Raw genomic sequence first — 22,533 nt, forward strand, 5'->3', positions numbered from 1 at the left:
ATTTGAATGTTGTATACTGCTTTACATACTTCTTCATCAGTCTACCATATATCCCATCTTGCAAATTGATAACCAATGAAAATTATTGAAACAAGAAGACTTATTCAGAAATAACTACATCGTCAGCTAGAATAAGCACCTTATTAGCATTCCCAACGGTTGCAACTACATTTACTTTGAGATGCTTGCAAATGCCAAGGGCAATAGCTCCACACCCTCCAGCCGCTGAATGAAGAAGTAGAGTCTGCCCTTGTTTCAAATTCCCTAACTCAAAAAGAGCATATGTCATTGTAAGTCCCTATGCACAAGCAAACAAAAACCAGTAGCAAGAACCGAAGTTAGTATATTTGGATGTAGATGGTAGAATGGCATGCGAATATGTCCAAACATACTCCAAGTCCAGCATTATAAGCAAGTAATACAGTCAGAATATGCCTTTCCAAAAACTGTAGGTGAAAACATTCAAGTTGGCCATAAGGTTTGCTCACACTATTCTCATGTAATCAACAACAGCATCAGCAGTCAATCGCATAAGTTGCGTGTATCAAGTGAATCCTGGATGAACCTCTTATGCCATATTTAGAATATCGACATTAGTTTATGCTGTGGAACAAGAAGACACCTACTCTCACAAACAATGTCAAGTTAAACCATAAATTGTTGAAGTGTCTAACAATTCATAAATGAATGTTTTAACTGTGCTACCACACTCCCGCCAGTGCAGCTGAAAAGGAACCTCATCAATCTCATAAATATTAGGGTATATCTTGCCTTCCTGCAAGATAATTGGCACTTATGGCTATCAAATGCTGTAGCATTTTGGGTATTTTTAATCTTCATATTTTCCAAAATTCTTTTGACCAAAACCTACTTCGTTGGAGAAGCACATGGCAAGGGCTATGCTGAATCTGCCTCATCTTGGGCCTTCCAATTGCTTAAGCACCTCAACTCCCTTTGGTAAAATCATATCTACAAAATGGTCTATTTGAAGATTCTTTCCTGGGAAAATTACATTGGGCATTCCTTTCTAGGGGTAACCCGCAAGGCAACTCACACTAAAGTAATCTAAGGATACAGAAAAAAAAAGGACTCCTAAGAGAGCCGTCTCCCCACCTTGAATAGCCATAGAGTTGGTCAGTGCATCCTTTGATGGATCTAAGAGCATACTATAAAGGGGAGAAAAGGAGAGAAAAGCATCTAACATTTTAGAACCTCCATACATGAGAATAAAGGACTTTGAAGCAAATTCTTTTCATCTCCAAGAGTATCTCTATGGCAGGATTCTTCTTGGAATAGCATGCCATTCAAAGAACAATGTTTACATGAGCCAACTTTATCACTTCATATTGTAGCTTGTATATACACATTCTTCAATTTGTAACTCCAACTCTATGACTCTTCGGGCCCACACCTTCCATCTACCATCTTAACTATGTATCTATGACCAAATGGGATAGTTTTCACCTCTGTCACAAGCATGCATATGTGGACGTGTGTCTCTAGAGATTTTAGCTTAATTAACACTTGGATCATGTCTCTAGAGATTTTAACTTAATTATCACTTGGAATTTAAAATAGTCATTCAATTGAGAGATAACGTCAAATCCACACGAGCGAGAGAGAGAGAGAGAGAGAGAGAGAGAGAGAGAGAGAGACGTCCTCGGAAGGCCTCACGGACCCATGGGACAAAGTACACCAAAAAAAGAGGAACTCATACAAACCTCAGTGGGCTGAAGAAAAGGGCGTGCTAGGGCCCTTGCTGAGTACTATGCTACGCTAAAGAGCTCAAGAGCTCGAAGCAAAACTCAAAACAAAACCAAACTGAAAAATGAGACTCAGAAGCCGAAACCTGGCACCGTGATGGCTCTCTGGTGGGCAGCAAAGATATCTCAAATCTACGTCTATCGAGTTGTCTCTCGCAGTGGCAGAGGACGTGGTCTCCTTGACCTCTGTATCCGATGTGCTATGCCAAGGGCAATGCCTCGTCTTTGGCGGTCTTCTCTCTGGAAAGCTGAGATAGGCCGGACCTTAATCGTGCGTGCTATTGGTAACTCTCCGCATCGCATGCGGCCTCTGCATCCCTCGCACGGCAATGTCATGTCATCTCTCACCACTGATCCATATTGCCCTCATGTCAGCTAGCTCCTCCTCCTACACTCCACCATGTCCTAGAGGAGAGAGAGAGACACAGAGAGAGAGAGAGAGAGAGAGAGAGAGAGAGAGAGAGAGAGTTTATTAGAGTCTACTAAAGACCAATGGGTCTATGAGACTGATAGAAAACCTGATACAATGAGCAAAAGGGTGGAGCTACTAAGCGAGCATCCTAACCCATGCTAGAGAAAATTGTGTAGACATAGTCATGATATCATCATAAATGTCACCATAACCATAGACATCCCTGGCATCACCATCCCCATGGAAGATGCAATTTGATCGAATACAATATAATACAGTGCATGAAAACGTCAAGATCCACCCGATGACGGACTAGGCACTATAGGCAAGAAGCCAATAAGAGATCAATGTCTACCGTCTGGAGTAATCCGTCGTGCCCTCTTATCAGCTACCAGATGCCTGATGAGCACCACAGTGACCCCGATCGGCCGTATCCCAAGTCTCAAAATAGAAGAAATGTCAGTGAGTATGATATGTGCATCTGTCCTTTGTCAAGTGTGCCACATCTCGATCTCCGGGTCTCTGCCTCTCTTGCAATCTAAACTCTGTGATCAAACTCTAGGATGGACCATGCAAGGCCTCCCGCTCCTGTCTCCGAGATGCCATCTTGGGGTACAAGAGCCGTAGCCCCTGACTCCATACCGTTATGTGATGACTTGAAATGCCACATTGAGTTGCAATAGAGATGCACCGACCTCAACCACATGGCTCTTGACTCCGTTCCGGTATATGAATGCCACATCGAGTTGTAGAAGAGATGCACCGACCTCAACTAGAACAACCTAATGTGGGACCCATAGCTTGCTGTGAATCATCCGTAACAACAAGGAACTGGGAGCCACTCTACCAAGCCCAATCTGTCTCTAATAAATCAGGCCCCCAACAAGCGCTGCCATACATGCCTGCTAGACAGGCCAAGGAATCATGAGAAGAGACTTGGTCCGGGCATCCAGGACGTGAAAATGGAAGTATTGCCACTCTAATCGAGAAAGTGTGGCATATCCCCTCGGCCTGCATCACCGGTCGCATAATGAAAATCAGGCCAAAGAAAAGAACCCCCAAGTATGCGACCTCCCTCGGTAACCCATCCAACATGAACTCCTCTCTGTGTATGGCTGCTCGGGATGTGTTGAAGATCGTGACCTTGGTTTTACCAAGGTTGACATTTGGGTCATGTGACTCACGAAAGGTGTGCAAAGCATCCAAGTGTCTCTGGAGGCCCACTAAGGATGAGAGCAAGACCACGTCATCTGCATATAAGAGGATCTGAATTAAAGGGCCAACGAGAGAGCAACCAGGCTCCCCTAGTGTCCCCATGAAAGTCTCAAGCTCACATCTATGTAGAGGCTAAACGAGGTCAGTGTGACGACGACAGACAACCTTGTTTGACGCTAATAGTGCTCATGATCTCCTCGTGTCAGTTCGAATATTGCCTGAAACCCTCTCATAGAGTGCCATTGTTACGCTCTAGCCGAGGTAGCATGACCTCGGAAGAATCAGTCGACATTTCCCTTATAGGATCTATTTTTATAATATATGTGTTTGCGCTTTATGTAAATGATCGGGAGGGATTAATGTCAAGGTCCTAGGTGAGGGCTGATAGCACCAGACTAGATAGATCTGAGACCAAGGGCCTAGTGCAAAGATTGTGCCTAGGGGCAAGGAATTAAATGCATCCCAAGAGAGGGGTGAAATGTTGCATTAGGAAGGCCCTATATGGATGACATGTGGCATCTAGATCTATCTAGGGATTTGGGGTCTGTCAAGGCTTGTGAGAGAATGGAAGAATTGTGGATTTACGTGATTTCGAAAAAACTCTTTCTCTCTCGCTGGGAAGCCTTGGTAGAATTGGCTGGGTGGATAATCATGGTGCTACTCCCGTGATCAGTAAGTAGAAGCTAGGATAGAGAAATCAGGTTACATTTGGTATCAGAGCCCAAGGTTGGGAAGGAGAGAATGAATTGACGCTGGTCAGCGGAAAGTCCTAAGGGAGACACCGATTGATGCAGCGGCCCGTGAGCGGCGAAATTGAAGGCTGGCTGGTCGACGAGCAGTGACGGGTTGATGGCGCATGTAAGAGCTCACAAGCGGGATGTTCGACAATTGCCCAAGGATTAGTGTTGGCCGTCGCGTGGGCAGGGATTCACGTGAAGGGTCGCGTGAGCTCGTGAAGGACCTGTGTGCACGTCGTCCGGGGGAGTGGCTAGAACTGTCGGTGCACGGATTGGTGGTTTGGGAGCGCTGGTGGCGAATCACCCGAGGGTGACGACGAGAAGACTGCCGACGAGATCCGTGAGGAGCGGCGCTCACGTGGAAGGTTTGACGTGCTGCAGTGATTCGACGCAGATGGTCCGTGGGCTGGGCGATATATTCGTCGACAGTCCGTAGGTTGGCGTGGACAGCACAATCTGGAGGATACGCGACACCAAAGAAGGCTTTTTATTCGCAGGCAGACAGAGCGTGGAGGTTGCAGGAATTGGAGACTCGAACTGCTTGGAACAAAAAAAAAGGGGTGTGGCTGTTCGTGAATGACCAGGAAGCTCTCTTCAACCCCCATTAGTTTCATGTTGTTTTTTTTCCCCTCCTTGATTTAGCCTGTATGAGGCTTTAATGCTGTAGTAAGGACAGATTATGCTTGAGGATATGCCTGTGGGCTTCAGTCAGAGTAAAATGCAGTAGTTTCCCTAGTATAGGGAAAGGCGGGATTGAATATATATGCCTGTGTCAAATACGTAATTAGTGTGCATGTCAGATTGCAGGAGTTCCCTAGTATAGGGAATTGTGTTCAGAGTGTCAATTTGTGATTACAGTGTTCTAAGGGTGTTTATAAAAAAAAAAAAAAAAGCCCCAAAACAAAACACCTACTGAACTAAATGGAAGCAGAAGAAGGAGCTTCCAGGAGGGACCCTGGTGAATCAGGAGTCCGGCCGACCCAGCAGGGATCGCGCCCAGTAGCTCACACTTTATCTGGCAGGATTGCATTGCTGGAAGATGCCTTGCAACAGTTGTTAGCGCAACAATTACAAGCCAATGCAGGGCAGTCCGAGCTTAGGAGAGCGATACATAGTATGTCTGCCAGACCTTCTCGAGAGGAGAAGGGAAAGGCTCCAATGGAACCGGAGTCTAGTGTCCATACGGTCGAGCCTAGGAAGGCTAAAGTGCCAATTATTGCCAATTACAGACCGGAAAAGTATTCTGGTCGGATGAACGACCGTAGCTCCGATGTCATTGAGACCTGGCTACACAAATGGGACGAGGCGTTCGCCATTTGTGAGATCAGAAATGACATCAAAAAGATCCGCGAGGCCACCCATATGTTTAGTGAGGCAGCGGATCGGTGGTGGATTAAACAACAAAAGGATGGCATAGCATCCACTACCTGGGAGGGGTTTAAAAGAGAGTTTAGGAAACACTTCTTACCTCCTGACGAAGCATCCCGAGCTTGGGATCAATATAGGAACCTTCGTCAGAGAAATTTATCAGTGGCAGAATACACTGATAAGTTTCGAGAGAGTGTAATGAAGGTTGACGAACCCCTGCCTCAATCAATCCAAGTGAAAGATTTCATATTTGGATTGAATGATCGAATAAAAATGGAAGTTCGGGCTAAGTACGCGAACACGCTAGATGATGCAATAGCTATAGCCCTGAACTACGAGGATGCCAAGGGCAGCAAGCCAAGTGGGTTTGCACAGGTCGGAACCCAGTATGGGTATCCGAAGAAATCTGGGTTTAAGAAGAAGTGGACTAGTAAAGGGAGTGGTTCGCAGCCGAGTGGTCAAGCCAAGCAGGCGAGACCGGCTGAAACTCCTAAACCAAGTACCACCATTGGAGTGAAGAGAAAAGTAACTCCAATGGCAGCCCGGGCTTGGTCTAAGTCTCCCTTGAACACGGAACAAAGGGAAAAAGCGAGGAGAGAAGGCTTATGCTTTGGTTGCCTTCAACCTCATCAGTGGAGAGATTGTCCACGTAACAAAGATCGTCGGATGGCTGAGATGGTGATCTCAGAGTGCGACGTGGAGATGCAGGGGAGTCCCAGAGCGGAAGAGATGCAGATTCAGCTAGCGGGATCTTCTCAGAGGTTAGTACCTTGTTTGTTATGTGTGTCTGTTACTAAGTTAGTGACGAGTGCACCTGATAACATCCTATCTAAGCCCGCAGCAACGGGGTATACGGCCTTTAATGATACGGAGTTAATTAAAATGAAAGAGCAAGTAGCCAGTCATGATGTCATTGTGTTGTTTGACTCAGCGTCAACTCACAATGTGATTAACTCCAAGCTCGTGAAGAGGCTGAAATTAAAGACAAGTCCATCTGACTATGCGTATACAGTCAGGATGGCAGATGGAAGTTCAACTGAAGTATGGGACCAAAGAGTTACCCAGTTGGAGCTTCGGATTCAGGACTATGTTGAGAAGCTTGATTTTGAAATGACCAAGCTTGCTCATGCGGATATAGCCCTGGGAATGGCGTGGCATTCTAGCAAGAATCCAGCCATTGATTGGAAAAAGCACGTATATCAATTCAAGATGAATGATGTGCTTTATGTCTTGCGAGGTGAAAAAGATATACCTCAGAGACCGTTGGTTTCCGTGATGGAAATCAGAAAGGCTCAAGTAGAGTTTTTATACCTTTAAACAGCATCGGTAGAGTCGGTGGATGAGTCTTCGGCTAGCACTGATGTTACGCAAAGTGGTGAGATGGCCAAGCTGGCTAATCTTATAACAGAGGAGTTCTCTGAATGTTTTAGGGATGAACTACCTTATGGGTTACCTCCAGAGCGGAAAGTTCAGCATAAGATTGAACTGATCTCGGGGGCAGAACCTGTAAATAGACCTCCCTATAGAATGAGTTTTACTGAAGAAGCGGAGGTGCGTAGGCAACTGGAAGAATACCTCAAGTTGGGGCAGATTCAACCAAGTTTCTCACCTTTTGCTTCGCCAGTGATATTGAAGAGGAAAAAGGATGATACGTTTCGTCTCTGTATAGATTACAGAGCATTAAATAATATCACTGTTAAGCACAGGTATCCGATGGCTCGGATTGATGATTTGCTAGATGCATTACATGGAGCCGTGATTTTCAGCAAGATAGACCTTAAGTGCGGCTATCATCAGATCCGGATTAGAGCCGAGGATGTGCATAAAACCGCTTTTAGAAGCAGGTTTGGTCATTATGAGTTTTTGGTAATGCCTTTCAGACTTACCAATGCTCCAGCGACCTTCGTCATGCTTATGAACGATTTACTACGTCCGTATATCGGAAAGTTCGTAGTACATTTTATTGACGATATCTTGATATTCAGTAAAAGTGTTACTGAGCATCGTGAACACTTAAGGATAGTGTTCAGTACTTTGAGGAAAGCCAGTCTTTATGTAAATAAAAAGAAAACTATACTGTGTATGGTTAGGCTTGAGTATTTAGGGTTCATAATTACTCGACAGGGGGTAGAGATGGATCCGAAGAAAGTGGCTGCGATACTAACTTGGCCAATCCCTCAGAGTCTGACCGCGCTACGATCATTCTTGGGATTTGTCCAGTTTTATAGAAGGCATATCAAAGGATATTCCGGAATAGTATCGCCATTGACTGATCTGACCTCAGATAAAGTACCTTTTATTTGGGGACAGAATCAACAAGAAAGTTTTAACACCATAAAACAAGCTGTGGTCTCAGGACCGGTGTTAAAAATAGTTGATCCCCAGAAACCGTTGTTCCTAGAAACCGATGCAAGTGGCATTGCGGTAGGAGCAGTCCTCCTTCAAGAGGGAAGGCCAGTAGCCTTCGAAAGCAAGAAGCTTTCTCCCTCTCAAAGGAATTGGCCAACTCATGAATTGGAGTTGTATGCTGTTATCCATGCTTTGAAAACATGGAGACATTATCTGTATGGTTCAGAGTTTTATGTGGATGTGGATCATGATACTCTGAAACATTTTTGTAAACAGCCTGACTTGAGGGGCCGCCAAGCTAGGTGGGCAGAGCTCATGCAGGAGTTTAATCTAACGATTCGGTACCGAAGAGGAAAAGACAATAAGGTAGCTGATGCGTTGTCTCGCATTATGCACAACCTGAGTTTCACGGTATTAGAGAGTGCTCTAATGACCGAGATAAAAGAAACTCAGAAGGTGGACGAGTTTGTCCAGAGCTTATGGCTTAAGGCTCATGTGTTAAAACCCGGGGAAAGTGAAAAGGATGACCTGGCATCCAGAAAAGGCCAAACTTATGCAAGATATACCATAAGGGATGGTATGCTAGTTAGAAATGGCAAGGTTGTAGTACCTGGTCAGAATGATCTCAGGCAGAGAGTCATTCGACAATGCCATGATAGCCCGTGTGCGGGACATCCAGGAGTCGAGAAGACATATGATCTCGTGAAGCGAGATTTCTTTTGGCCAAAGATGAAAAAGCATATTCATGAATATGTGACACGGTGTTTCTCGTGTCAGGTAAGTAAGGCCGAGCGGGTGAAGCCACCCGGACTTTTACAGCCCTTGGAAATATCACTAAGTAAGTGGGAGAGCATTTCCATGGACTTTATTGTAGGGTTACCTACAACACAAGGAGGGTATAATTCTATCCTTGTGGTGGTTGATCGTCTAACCAAGATGGCTCACTTCATTCCGACTAGAGAGTCTATTAGTGCCCCGCAAGTAGCGGAGTTGTTTATTAGACATATATTTCGTCTGCATGGATTGCCTAGATCCATAGTGTCAGACAGAGATGTCAGGTTTACCGGTCACTTTTGGACAGCGGTATTCGAGACACTAAGGACTGAGTTGGGAATGAGTAGTGGGGATCATCCTGAGACGGATGGTCAGACGGAGAGAGTCAACCAGATTTTAGAGGATATGCTGAGAGCATATGTGTCATTAAGGCAACATACATGGGACAAGTGGTTGCCATTGTTGGAGTTTGCCTACAATGATCGAAAACATTCATCTACTGGGTTCAGTCCGTTTGAACTGAACTATGGTTATAGGCCAGCCAATCCGACTATAGTTGGAGTACCTCAGAAAGTGCCTAGTGCCGCGAACTTTGTAGTTCAGATGCGGGAGATGCTAGCACTTGCGAGAGCTAACATCCGCCAGGCTATGGATAGAGCCAAGGTGTATGCGGATGAAAATCGGTCTATAAGAGTATTTGAAGAAGGAGAAAAAGTTTTTCTCAGAATTCCTTCGCACTCGAAGTCGTTGACTTCAGGAGAGTGTGCTAAGTTATCACCTCGATACTGTGGGCCGTGGTTAATTCTAAAGAGAATAGGCAGTGTAGCCTATAAATTAGAATTGCCACAGGGGTGTAAGGTGCACCCGGTTTTTCATGTTTCACGTTTAAAGAAATTTTTACATACTGGTGACTCACTAATCGAAGGTGTGGTTTTGTTTCAGGAGATAGAGGATATTGCAAGGCGCAAACCAACAAGAATCCTGGACCGAGGAACAATGCAAATACGAAATCGGAAGATACCCACGGTGTTGGTTGCATGGCATGGTCAGCCTCTATCCGAAGCTACCTGGGAATCCGTATATCAGTTGCGGAGAGTGTTCCCAGACTTTATCATCGAGGACGCTGATGTCTGAAGAGGGAAGGAATGTTACGCTCTAGCCGAGGTAGCATGACCTCGGAAGAATCAGTCGACATTTCCCTTATAGGATCTATTTTTATAATATATGTGTTTGCACTTTATGTAAATGATCGGGAGGGATTAATGTCAAGGTCCTAGGTGAGGGCTGATAGCACCAGACTAGATAGATCTGAGACCAAGGGCCTAGTGCAAAGATTGTGCCTAGGGGTAAGGAATTAAATGCATCCCAAGAGAGGGGTGAAATGTTGCATTAGGAAGGCCCTATATGGATGACATGTGGCATCTAGATCTATCTAGGGATTTGGGGTCTGTCAAGGCTTGTGAGAGAATGGAAGAATTGTGGATTTACGTGATTTCGAAAAAACTCTTTCTCTCTCGCTGGGAAGCCTTGGTAGAATTGGCTGGGTGGATAATCATGGTGCTACTCCCGTGATCAGTAAGTAGAAGCTAGGATAGAGAAATCAGGTTACAGCCATAACAGCCCAAATGATCTCCTAATCATAACCCAAATCTTGCAAGCGTCTGATAAGCCAAGCTCTCAGCATTGTAGCAAAGGCTTTGCGAAAATCCACAAACCAGAAATACACCCTATGCTTCATGTCATGGCTTCTCAATGATATCTTGAGGGTATGTGACTCTAGAATCCCATGATCGTGGCAAAATCCACCCTGTTCCTCAGCCCTGAGTCACTCCATATGTGCAAATCGGTTGACCTCTATGTCAAGTATTGATGCAGAAAGCTTGAACATGACATGCCCAATCATAATGGTCCTATAGTTTTCACTGCTCATGGGATCCCCTACTTTGTGAATGGGGATGATAGTGCTAAGGGTCCATGTGTGAAGGGAGAGTAAGTAAATTGCTTCGTTACCAAGCTTTGCTAAGTACTCCACATGTCTCTCTACTTTTGTTCATGTATGCTATCTCCCATGTCTATCCACTGACCACTGGTAAAAGGGACCATGGGCTCTAGTGTGTCTCTGTATAAAGGCTACGTCTCATCTTGCATAAGACTTCAAGAAATTCCCTAGCTCTAACCATAAGGTACCATTGCAGTTCCAAACAATGGTACAAAAGGAAACCACCACCACATCTACCTCATCCTTAGCCTCTGTAGATTCGACTTCAGCCTCACTACCAACGTCCTCGATCTTAGCCAAGCTATTTAATGAAGCTGTTTGCTTGGGGTTTCCACGCACCTGGACCATCAACACTATCTCACCCATCCACAAGGCAGGGGATCCCATGAACGCGGAGAACTACAGGACCATTATGATTGGACATGTCATGTCCAAGATTTATGCATCAGTACTTGATTATGAGGTCAACAGATTTGCAGAGTGTCGAGGACTCAGAGCAGCAAGACAGGCTGGTTTCAGACGGGATCATGGGACCATGGACCATATTCTCGCGTTCAGATGTATCTTCGAGGAGGTGAGGGCATGAAAGCAGAGGGTTTATTGTTGCTTTGTGGATTTCCGCAAGGCATTTGACAGTGTTCCGAGAGCCCGCCTCATACGTTGCCTACAAGGAAGATGATTTGGGCTGTCATGGCACTTTATGAGCGAGTTTCAGGCAGAGTCCGGACAGGATCTAGATGAATAGACGAGTTCATGAGTACTATCGGGGTCAAACAAGGGTGCCCATTATCAGCTACCTTGTTTGGCCTCTACATCGATGAGCTCGAGACAATGATGCAGGCATAGGGTAGGGTAGGATGCTCTCTTGCGGGCACGTTGATCCAGATATTGCCTTACGCAGATGACGTGGCTCTCTTGTCCTCCTCAGCAAAGGGGCTCTACAGACATCTGGACGCACTGCAGTCCTTTTGTGAGTCTCATGATTTGAAGGTCAACTTGGGTAAAACCAAGGTTATGATCTTCAATACATCTCGAGCCATCATGCGCGATGAGCATTTTACATTTGATGGGTCCCTTGTTGAGGTAGTTTCATCATACACCTATCTTGGGGTCGTCTTTTCGGACCCATCTTCACTATGAGACCTGCGATGAATGCACACTTGAGCAGAGGATATGCTTCATTGGCTAGACTAGAGAGGTAGTGCTTCCGCTCTCACTTTCAGGATCCACGGACCAAAGGGTTGCTTTTTGACTCCTTGGTCCATGGCAATCCATGCTGGGGGCCAGACTTGTCTGATACAGAGTGGGCCAGGGTGGAGTGGCTACAGGTTCTCATGTTATCATGGATGATCCGTGGTAAGCCATCCGTCCCTCACCAGATCATCCGGGTGGAGTTTGGGTCACCCCCATTACAACTAGATGCTGCATTTCAGGTCATTACGTATCTGTACCGAGTCAAGGAGTATGGGGATTAAAGATCCGGGCGTAGCAGGATACCATGGCTAGCATTGTCCTCTTCTATGGCACTTGCAGCAGGGGAGACCAAAGGTGTTGGTATGCACGCACAGAGAGATGGTTTGCAGGACTAGGGCTCCACATGGACAGACTACCTCCTTTCTAGTACAACATGGATGCTCCTTTCTCCCCCCTCCTATCACACGAGGTTAACCAGGTTATCCGTAAGGATCTACTACAGCTACACACATTCCGGACTTGGTTGGGCCCGAGTGATCTTCCAGTGAAGCTGGGCTTCTATAGAGATCACTTCTTACATATCACAGCAGAGGGTTTCATTGATCCACCAAGATACACGCAGATTCACCTACCCCACTCGCTGAGGATCTCTCTTGAGCAGTTTCTGACCTATTCGAAGTGGACTCGAGGTAAACAGCAAGGCAAAGGTAGGACCCGCCTCAGCTTCTTCAGCATCTATCTCTACCTCAACCTCAACCTCAACTCCCGCTACAGTGTCAGTTTCGTTTTCAGCTCCAACCTCAGCTCCCTCTATCTCTATCTCTACTTTGACTTCAATCCCCGCTTCAGGCCTAGCTCTAGTTCCAGTCTCAGCTCCATCTACATCTACGATCAGTCACATACTCATGCCCATGGCGCCGGTTGTTGTTCGCTTTCCCTCTTCTCCTATTACAGCTCTCGCATAGCTTATGACCCCTACTTCGGAGGTGTCATACACTGTGCTGCATTACGCTTCACTCTCCCCTCTCCCTCTCAGTCAACCCACCCTCCCACACCCTGTTGGGACTACCTCATCCATTCCACTGTCATTTCTGTTCCTCACTCAGCCACCGTCTAGTTTTCGGTGCCACAGTCACCACAGTTTCAGCATGGACATGGGTGGACTGACACACCAGAGGCCCGTGAGACCCTACTCACGAAGATACATAGTTTTCGTGAGCGTGAGATGGAGCTGGCTCGCTTCGCATGGGAGCAGGTCCGCTTCAACCAAGAGCAGAGCCGCATCATACACACAGGAGCAGGCGGGTCTTATTCAGGGACTCAGACATGATATCATGCAGCTCCGACAGGAGGTCATAGCCATACACACTGCCCCAGGGAGTACCTCGGTGGTCGAGGCACAGATTGCGAGCATGCAATCTGCTATTGAGGAGACTTCCAGATGGGTTGACGTGGCCAAATGGGAATCCGCAAGGGTCACCGTTTCGGCTACCCTCATGGAGCAACAGCAGAGAGCCAGTAAGGCTCTCAACATCAGAGTACGCGGGATCCCACGCACTGAGGCTACACCGATGGTAGATGCGACTGCGTTCGTGACTGCTACCCTGGGTGTGGCTGAGCACAAGATAGAGAGGGCGTGGCGGGTGGGGAGAGATCCCAACCAAGAGCAACCCCTGATCATACGATTTCATGACACTCAGGCACGACTTTCAGCTCTACGACGTAGGTCAGTCCTTCGAGATCAGCCAGCGATCTCCATGGATGAGAACCTCACACCTCTACAGGTTGAGGAGAGGCGCTCTTTGCTGCTGCAGCGGGATCAGGCCTGAAAGGAGGGGAAGTGGGCAGTGGTACGAGAGAGACGACTTCTTACAGGCCCCCGTAGGACCCTTGCCCCCTCCCCTACATAGGGAAGCGGGGCCTATGAGACTCAAATATCCGAGACCCTGTCCTGCACCATTTGGAACTGTAATGGTACCTTATGGTCAGAACCAGGGAACTTCTCATAATTCTATACAAGCCACGACATAGTCTTCTATACAGAGACACATCAGAGTCCAGAGCGCCCTCTCCCAATAGTCAACAGATATACATGGGAGTCTGCCTACAGAGATGAGACGAGGGGTACAGGAGGAGTTCGAGGTTCAGGTGGAGTTGCAGTCCTTTTCAGATCCACACTTCGGGGAATCATTTCAGTAGAGCAGAGAGATACACATTCCAGATTTCTTTGGATCCGGATACGACACACGGACAGCCAGGATACGTTTGTCGCAGTTTGCTACTTCCCCCCGGAGACCTCCCACTTTGCCAGAGATATTCGAGGTGATTATGAGACATCCCCATTTGCTATCCTTTATCAGTCCATCGTTGACTTTTCTAGCCGCGGAGAAGTCCTTCTAGTGGGGGACTTCAACGCGAGGACAAGGACCCGTCAGGTACCACTTCTTGATTTCAGAGATGATTCCACTCTACTGGCAGATGTTGACCTTGAGGAGGTAGGTATGCTACGGGTTTCGGCTGACAGGCGAGGTCCACTCTCATCCTATGGGCAGGCCCTATTAGACCTAGGCAGAATACATGATCTCATTATCTATAATGGTCTTGACACAGATGGCCCGCTTCAGGTGGTTTCACATGCTTTCCACATGGGGGAGGCTCCAGTGTTGTTCATTACATCATGGGATCCCCTGTGGTTCTTAAGACACTCGTGTCTTATGATAAGACACTTAAGACACGTGTCTTACCTTAAAACACCTTTAGACACTCCTGATTATTTTTTTTGGGGTCAGGTGTAACAACTAACATTGAGTTTGACTTAACCATGCTATCATTGATGGTGACTTTGGATCCAGCAGTGGTAGTGACCTCGTAGATTCCACTTAGGCTGAATCTTGAGAGATGTTGACTCTCGAGAGGCGAAAGTTTCGTTTCGATTATATGTATCAAGATGCACATTTCATTCATGTCACATCTGACTAACTGTTGCCATGCTACCTACGTTTATTGATCTATGATCTATTGATTTATGCAAATTTCATTCATGTCACATCTGACGGATTGACTGTTGCCATGCTACCTACATTTATTGATCTATGATGATTGGTATATAATCTATGTAGCCCTCTAGGCTCTTGTTAAGTTGTTTATCTGGATGTTTGAATATCAAGATTCAATTGTCAGTTTAAACCTTTAAAGTCGTGAGTCGTGACTTGCAAGGTCTTGAGCTATGACTCTGACCAGGAGATCATTTGGGCTGTCATGGCACTTTACGAGAGAGTTTCTGGCAGAGTTCGGGTAGGATCCGGGTGGACAAACGAGATCATGAGTACCATCGGGGTCAAACAAGGGTGTCCTTTGTCGCCTACCTTGTTTGGCCTCTACATTGACGAGCTTGAGACAGTGATGCAGACATAGGGGGGTGTAGGTTGCTCTCTTGCGGGCACGTTGATCCAGATTTTGCTCTATGCAGATGACGTGGCTCTCTTGTCTTCCTCAGCAGAGGGGCTTCAAAGACACCTAGATGCACTACAGTCCTTTTGTGAGTCTCATGATTTGAAGGTCAACCTGGGTAAAACCAAGGTCATGATCTTCAATACATCTCGAGCCATCATGCGTCAGGAGCAGTTCACATTTGCGGGGTCATCTCTTGAGATAGTTTCATCATACACTTATCTTGGGGTTATCTTCTCCGGACCGAGCTTCACTATGAGACCCGCGATGTAGGCACGCTTGAGTAGAGGGTATGCCTCATTGGCCAGGCTAGAGAGGCAGTGCTTTCGCTCACACTTTCAGGATCCACGCACCAAGGGATTGCTTTTTGACTCCTTGGCTCGTCCAACGGGGATGTACGGCAGTCCTTGTTGGGGGTCAGACTTGTCGGATACAGAGTGGGCCCGTGTGGAGCGGCAGAGACTCTCATGCTATCACGGATGATTCATGGTAAGTCATCCGTTCCTCACCAGATCATTCAGGCTGAGTTTGGGTCACCCCCTTTATAGCTAGATGCTGCATTTTAGGTCATCACATATCTGTACCGAGTTAGGGAATATGGGGATTATACCTCGCGGCGTAGCAGGCTACCATGGATAGCTTTATCCTCTTCTATGACACTTGCAGCAGGAGGAGATCAGAGGTGCTGGTATGCATGTACAGAGAGATGGTTTGAGCGACTGGGACTCCACATGGATAGACTACCTCCCTTCCAGTATAGCATGGATGCTCCATTCTCTCCCCTCTTATCACACGAGGTCAACCAGGTTATCCGTGAGGATCTACTACAGCTACACACTTTTCGGACCTGGTTGGAACCGAGTGAACTCCCAGTGAAGCTTAGCTTCTACAGAGATCACTTGTTACATATCACAGCGGAGGGTTTCATTGACCCACCAGGATACACACAGATTCACCTACCCCACTTGATGAGGATCTCTCTTGGGCAATTCCGGGTCTCTTCACACAGACTTCGCATCGAGAGCGGCCGAGCAGAGCGACTACCCAGGGAGCAGCGCATATGCACACTATGTGACATACAGGAGGTTGAAACACAGGAGCATTTCATCTTCAGGTGTCCTGTAGGCTGTGTACTATGAGATCCGAGGACGTTTCCACTGCCTCTTCAGAGATAGTTATGGGATTTTAGCCCATTTCCTCTCCTACCTAGACCAGCGGTGTTTGGCAGGTTTCATTCATGAGGCACTTGGACACCGCGAGAGGATACTCCGAGCACGGAGATAGGAGCAGATTTCTTCCTCAGTTGATCCCTCTCAGAGCTCTATCACGGAGTTCTTTCAGCTAGATCACATGGACCCCAACGAGACGAGGCCTCGACATGACTGTGACCTAGAGCCCCTGACCCGAGAGCGCAGACAGAGGGTCGACACACATATCACACTTGGAGACATCCCCTCCTTGTTTAGAGTTGGAGCGCGACTGACGGGGGTCAGAGTAGCCCTGGTTAGACGCAGAGCTACGACTTAGGAGACGTGCCAGGACCACACCTCGGAGTGGCCGACAGCACTCTATTGCCGACTTCATGCCTCCACTGCCTCATCCATCCTGATATCTTGCTGTTGCTGGGGATGATGATGCTGAGATTGATATATAGTCGACCATCGACATGACTATGTTGTACTTACGACTTAGTACTGCCACTCTGCATTTTTGCATTGGTATGGACGCTCGTTTAGTAGCTCCACTACCACAACTCGTTGTATCAGGATTTTCACAGTCTCATAGACCCATCGGTCTTCCGAAGACTTTAATAAACTTTCTTTCTTTCTTTCTTTCTCTCACTTCACACAACCTCCTCTTGTTTTTTCTCTGTCTTCTATTTGTACAGCCTGCCGTATAGCTCCGTAACCGCTCCATACAGCTCGCAGGACATCTCCGTAACCCCTCCGTACAGCTCGTCGCATTTTCTCCGTATTGTCCGGTACAGTTCCTCGTAGCTCCTCCGTACAGTCCCAAAGCCTCCCCTCCAGGGCGCATCGAGTTTACTCGGTCCCTAACTGTCCATCGTTGACAGTGCTCAAAAGGTTCCTCATTGAGTGTTTGTATGTTGGGATCTGTGTATGTCATTTCTACACAGGGCAGTATATGCATTACACTGGTGGATGATTTTGTCAGAGAGATTTTCATATTGCATGCTACCTCAGTGTTGAGGTGTTCTCCACTTGATTCAAGTGTCAGATCAAGGGGCTTTTGCCCAGACTTTGTTTGATAGCACTTGGGTTACCGACAGAGATCTTCAGATGCATTTTCTCCCCTTGGTATAAGGGTGATTGCTTGGGATTTATCCCATTTTCTGTTGCAGGTTCTGTGACAGGCTGAAGTGTCATTTTTTTTTCTTGGGTGTTTGCCAAGTGGTTTATGCAATTTAACTCAGTGCAATACCTCATCTGAGGTGGGAGAAGTGATCAGTACAGTCAGTACAGTAGTGTTTACAGCAGTGTTTGTGCTTTGTCAGATGATTATGCACTGTTAAGCACTTGTTGAGCAGCTGCAGCAGTCTGAAATTACTGTTTTTATGCCTCTTTGAGCACGGTACAGTGTGTCAGAAGGTACAGTATTTGCAGGGTCATTTACTGTTTTGCTGCAGATTTTCCTGACAGTAAAAACAGCACCATTGAGAGTGCTTCTGGCTCTTGAATAGAGCAGGTTTTTTCTGAGAAATCAGAATTTTTATTCAGTCTTTTTTACTTCCAGGGAGTCAGGTACTTTCCTTATCTGATATGGCATCAGGGGGAAGTGATTCTTCGATTCTGAACATAAAGAAACTGGAAGGAGCACACAACTATGCATTATGGGCAGAACAGTGCTTGAATGTTGTTAAAGAAGATTGCTAAGCCCATAAGAGTGAAGGGTGTCAAGCCATCTGACATGGCAGCTGATGACTGGGAAGAGCTTGATTTGTCTGCGAGGGCAGCTATCATGCTCACTATTTCAGACACTCTTGTGTTCAATGTTCAGGCTGAAAAGACCTCTTATGGTCTATGGCAAAGACTAGAAGAATTGTATGCCCAAAAGAGCTCAGCCATTAAGGTTTATTGGCTGAAGAAGCTGGTTGATCTTCGCATGAAGGAAGGCACAGCTATGACCTCACACTTGAGTGAGTTCAATGCCATCTTTACACAACTGATTGCACAGGGGTTGAATCTTGATGAGGAGTTTAAGGCTACTTTCCTGTTGTGTACCCTCCCTGAGAGTTGGGACACTTTCAAGACCACCCTGTCTAATTCAAATGTCACTCTTATATATGCTGATGTAGAGAGCTCTCTCCTTATGGAGGAGATGAGCAGGAAGAATAATGCGGGCAGCAAGTCTTCAAATGCTTTGCAGGTACAGGATAGAGGCAGGACTCAGCAGAAGGGGAGATCTGCTAGTAAATCCAAATCCCGAAGTCAGTCCCGTGGTAAAAAGGATATTGAATGCTTTTATTGTGGCAAGAAGGGACATGTGAAGTCTAAGTGCTTCAAGTTCATACGGGATCAGAAAGCCAAGAAGGCTGAAACAAAGGATGCAGGAAATGCAAGCAAAGGCAAAGGCAAGGCCAAGGCAGATGATTTGGATGCAGTGAATGTTGCAGCAGAGGACAGTGACAGTGACATACAAGATGTTTTATGCTCTTCTGCTGTAATAGCACATGCCTTGGTTATTGATGGTCACGACATGCACACCTGGCTCTTGGATTCAGGTGCCTCTTTTCATGTTACTCCTCATAGGGAGTGGTTTACTTCCTACACAGGTACTCATGGAGTTGTTCATCTTGGGAACAACTATGCATATCAGATTGCAGGGATTGGTAGTATACAGATAGTATTTCCTGATGGACGCATATTCATGCTTGATGGTGTCCGCCATGTGCCGCAAATCAAGAAAAATCTGATTAGCACTGGCTTATTGGATGACAGTGGTTACCACACCACATTTGGGGATTCCAAATGGGTGATTACTGATGGCCAGACTGTAGTGGCTGAGGGTTTTAAGAGTGATACCTTGTACCCTCTTTATGTTTCCAGTGTGGGTAATCATGTTGTTGCCATAACCGAGCTGCCAAAGGTTTCATTGTGGCATAGCCAGTTGGGACACATGTCTGCTAAAGGAATGCAAGAACTGTCACGTTTGGGTTATCTGCCGCCTCTTTCTTTTTCAGATTTGCCTACTTGTGATCATTGTATATTTGGCAAGCATTCTGTGACTCCTCATAAGAGGAGAACTCCCCAGAATAGAGCACCACTTGATCTAGTGCACACTGATTTGTGTGAGATGCCACAGTTATCACTAGGGGGTGCAAAATATTTTATTACTTTCATTGATGATGCCACACGCAAAGTGTGGGTCTATTTCTTGAAGCATAAGGGAGATGCCTTAGATGCTTTCAAGAAGTTTGTCGCTCAGGTTGACAATCGGACAGGTCGTAGGCTGAAATGCCTCAGATCCGATAATGGGGGTGAGTATGTGTCACATGCTTTTGTGCAGTTTTGCCAAGCTAAGGGCATCAAACAGGAACTCACAGCTCCTCATAATGCATCTCAAAATGGTGCAAGTGAGCGTATGAATCGAACTATTCAGGAGAAGGTTCGATGTATGTTGTCTTATGCTGCATTACCCCATGGCTTTTGGGCAAAAGCCGTGCAAACAGCAGTTCACATTATTAACAGGTCGCCAAACAAGGCTTTGGAGTTGAAAGTGCCAGAGGAGGTGTGGTCTGGCAAGCCACCTTCATATAAGCACTTACGTGTATTTGGCTGCGAGTGCTTTGCTTATGTACGCAAAGAACTGCGCACCAAACTAGATCCAAAGTCTATCAGATGCATCTTTATGGGTTATGGTGACGAAGGTGAAATGGGGTACAGATTATGGGATCCCGTTAAACGGAAGATTATACGCAGCAATGATGTCATCTTTAAAGAGGATAGTGTACACAAGGAACCCGTGCAACCTGTGGAATACAGGAGGGTTATTTATGATGATGTTGGACAGCAAAGAATGCCCATTTATATGCAGCAGCAGCCTGCTGCAGATCACCCTGTTCAAGAGGGTATACAGGCTGAAAATCAGCCAGATAATTTTGCCAATGATGCACCACTAGATATGCCAGCAGATGGGGCTGTAGAACAGCCAGATATGGTGGTACAGCCACCCGTCATGCATGAAGAACAGGCTGGACAGCAGCCTAATCCGGAACATTTTGTTAGGAGGAGCACCCGTGCACAACGGCCTCCTGCCAGGTTTGTTCCAGGAGCCAATAATGTGGCTGATTTTATCATGCTGACAGATTGTGGTGAGCCTTCCAGCTTCAAGGAAGCTATGGGCAGAACAGAGAAAAAGAGGTGGGAGTGGGAGAAAGCCATGCAGTCAGAAATGGACTCCCTACTTCAAAATGATACATGGGACTTGGTGCAGTTACCTGCAGGCAGAAAGGTTTTTCCATGCAAGTGGGTTTACAAAGTCAAAGTGGATTCAAATGCTTTACCTAGGTATAAGGCCAGATTGGTTGCCAAGGGATTTAAGCAGGAGAAGAGCATTGACTTTGATGAGATTTTTTCCCCTGTAGTCAAGATGACTACTTTGAGAGCAGTGTTAGCTCTTGTTGCTCATGAAGACATGGATTTATGTCAAATGGATGTGAAGACAGCTTTTCTTCACGGAGATCTCCATGATGAGATCTATATGAGTCAGCCAGAGGGATATGCTGTTAAAGGGAAAGAGCAGCTTGTGTGTAAGCTCAAGAGGAGCTTGTATGGACTCAAGTAGGCGCCAAGGGAATGGTACAAGAAGTTTGATGCCTTCATGCAGTCCCAAGGGTATCATAGGTGTGAGACCGATCATTGCTTGTACACCAAACGGGCAAAAGATGGCAGTTTGATGCTACTCATTCTATATGTGGATGACATGCTTATTGCCAGTAAATCTCAGCATGAGATTAGTGCTTTGAAGAAACAATTGCATAAGTCTTTTGACATGAAAGACTTGGGTGATGCAAATCATATTCTTGGCATGCGGATTACTCGTGACAGGTCCAAGGGACTTTTGTTTCTGTCACAGAAAGAGTACATTGACAAAGTACTGCAGCGCTTTAAAATGGAGGGGGGGAAGTCTATTAGTACCCCGTTGCCTCCACATTTAAAACTCAGCAGTAAGGACAGCCCCAGATCAGATGATGATAAGGCTGAAATGGCCAAGGTTCCGTATGCATCTGCAGTTGGTTCTTTGATGTATGCCATGGTTGCCACTCGTCCGGATATTGCTTTTGCGGTGGGAGTCATCAGCAGGTATATGGCAAATCCAGGCAAGCGGCATTGGGAAGCAGTGAAAGGTGTCTTGAGGTATCTCAAGGGTACCAAAGACTTGTGCATATGCTATGGTAGGCAGGATGCATTGGTGCATGGTTTTACAGATTCAGACTATGCAGGGAATGCAGATAACCGGAAGTCTACTACCGGTTATATTTTCACATTTGCAGGAGGTGCTATATCATGGGTGTCTCGGTTGCAGAAATGCGTTGCACTGTCAACCACTGAAGCTGAATATGTTGCAGCCACTGAGGCCTGCAAGGAAGCAATATGGCTTACTCGGCTGGTGGGAGATTTGGGCATTACAGGAGATATGCCAGTTTTGCATTGTGATAGTCAGAGTGCTATCATGTTGGCAAAGAATCCGGTCTTTCATCAGAAGACCAAGCATATAGAGGTGAAATATCATTTCATTAGGGAGGTACTGGAAGACAAGCGACTTGAGCTTGTGAAGGTGCATACTGATGATAATCCTGCAGATTTGCTCACTAAGAGCTTGCCTACAGAGCGGTTTGCACATTGCCGCCACATCATGGGATTAGGATGAGACCATTCTTATTTTATGGTCTTGTATACAGTAACTGTATAGGAGACTGAAGCTGAAACTGAAGCTAAAGCGGAGGCCGAGGTGGGTCCCGCCTTTGCTTTGCTGTCCACTCCGAGTCCACTGCGGTTGTAGTGCGTGTTCACATCTTCGAGTTTCAGTTGTGTTTGTTTCTTGGCTTTGTTGTCGTCTTTCTTGGTAGCTTTATCCCTATCCTTGCTACCTTTCCCCATTTCGTAGGACAGACCCGTGTTCGGTGTAGGACTTAGTCTTTTTGCAGGGGCGTGTGGGAGCAGGAGCATGTACGCCTCCCTCATGACGAGAGAACCCCCAGGGGGTTGAAACAAGGCTATAGGTCAGGGTGGGGCAGGGGCTGTAGGAGGG

At 46.4% G+C, this 22,533-nt stretch overlaps 1 protein-coding gene across 3 annotated transcripts in view; it reads right to left on the reverse strand.

The window, feature by feature from the left end:
- The window catches only part of LOC147902764 (uncharacterized), a 129,121-nt gene that overhangs the window by 58,049 nt on the left and 48,539 nt on the right, over positions 1-22,533 (reverse strand). For all 3 annotated transcript variants that reach the window (XM_087373545.1, XM_087373544.1, XM_087373546.1), the window contains exon 7: positions 140-298. In XM_087373545.1, the coding sequence (XP_087229671.1) occupies positions 140-298 (159 nt within the window). The remainder of the gene's footprint in view (positions 1-139; positions 299-22,533) is intronic.

This window comes from Dipteris shenzhenensis, chromosome 4 (genome assembly GCF_047967505.1).
Source record: "Dipteris shenzhenensis isolate YYH24624 ecotype China chromosome 4, Dip_SZ_1.0, whole genome shotgun sequence".
In the NCBI taxonomy this organism is placed as follows: Eukaryota; Viridiplantae; Streptophyta; class Polypodiopsida; order Gleicheniales; family Dipteridaceae; genus Dipteris; species Dipteris shenzhenensis.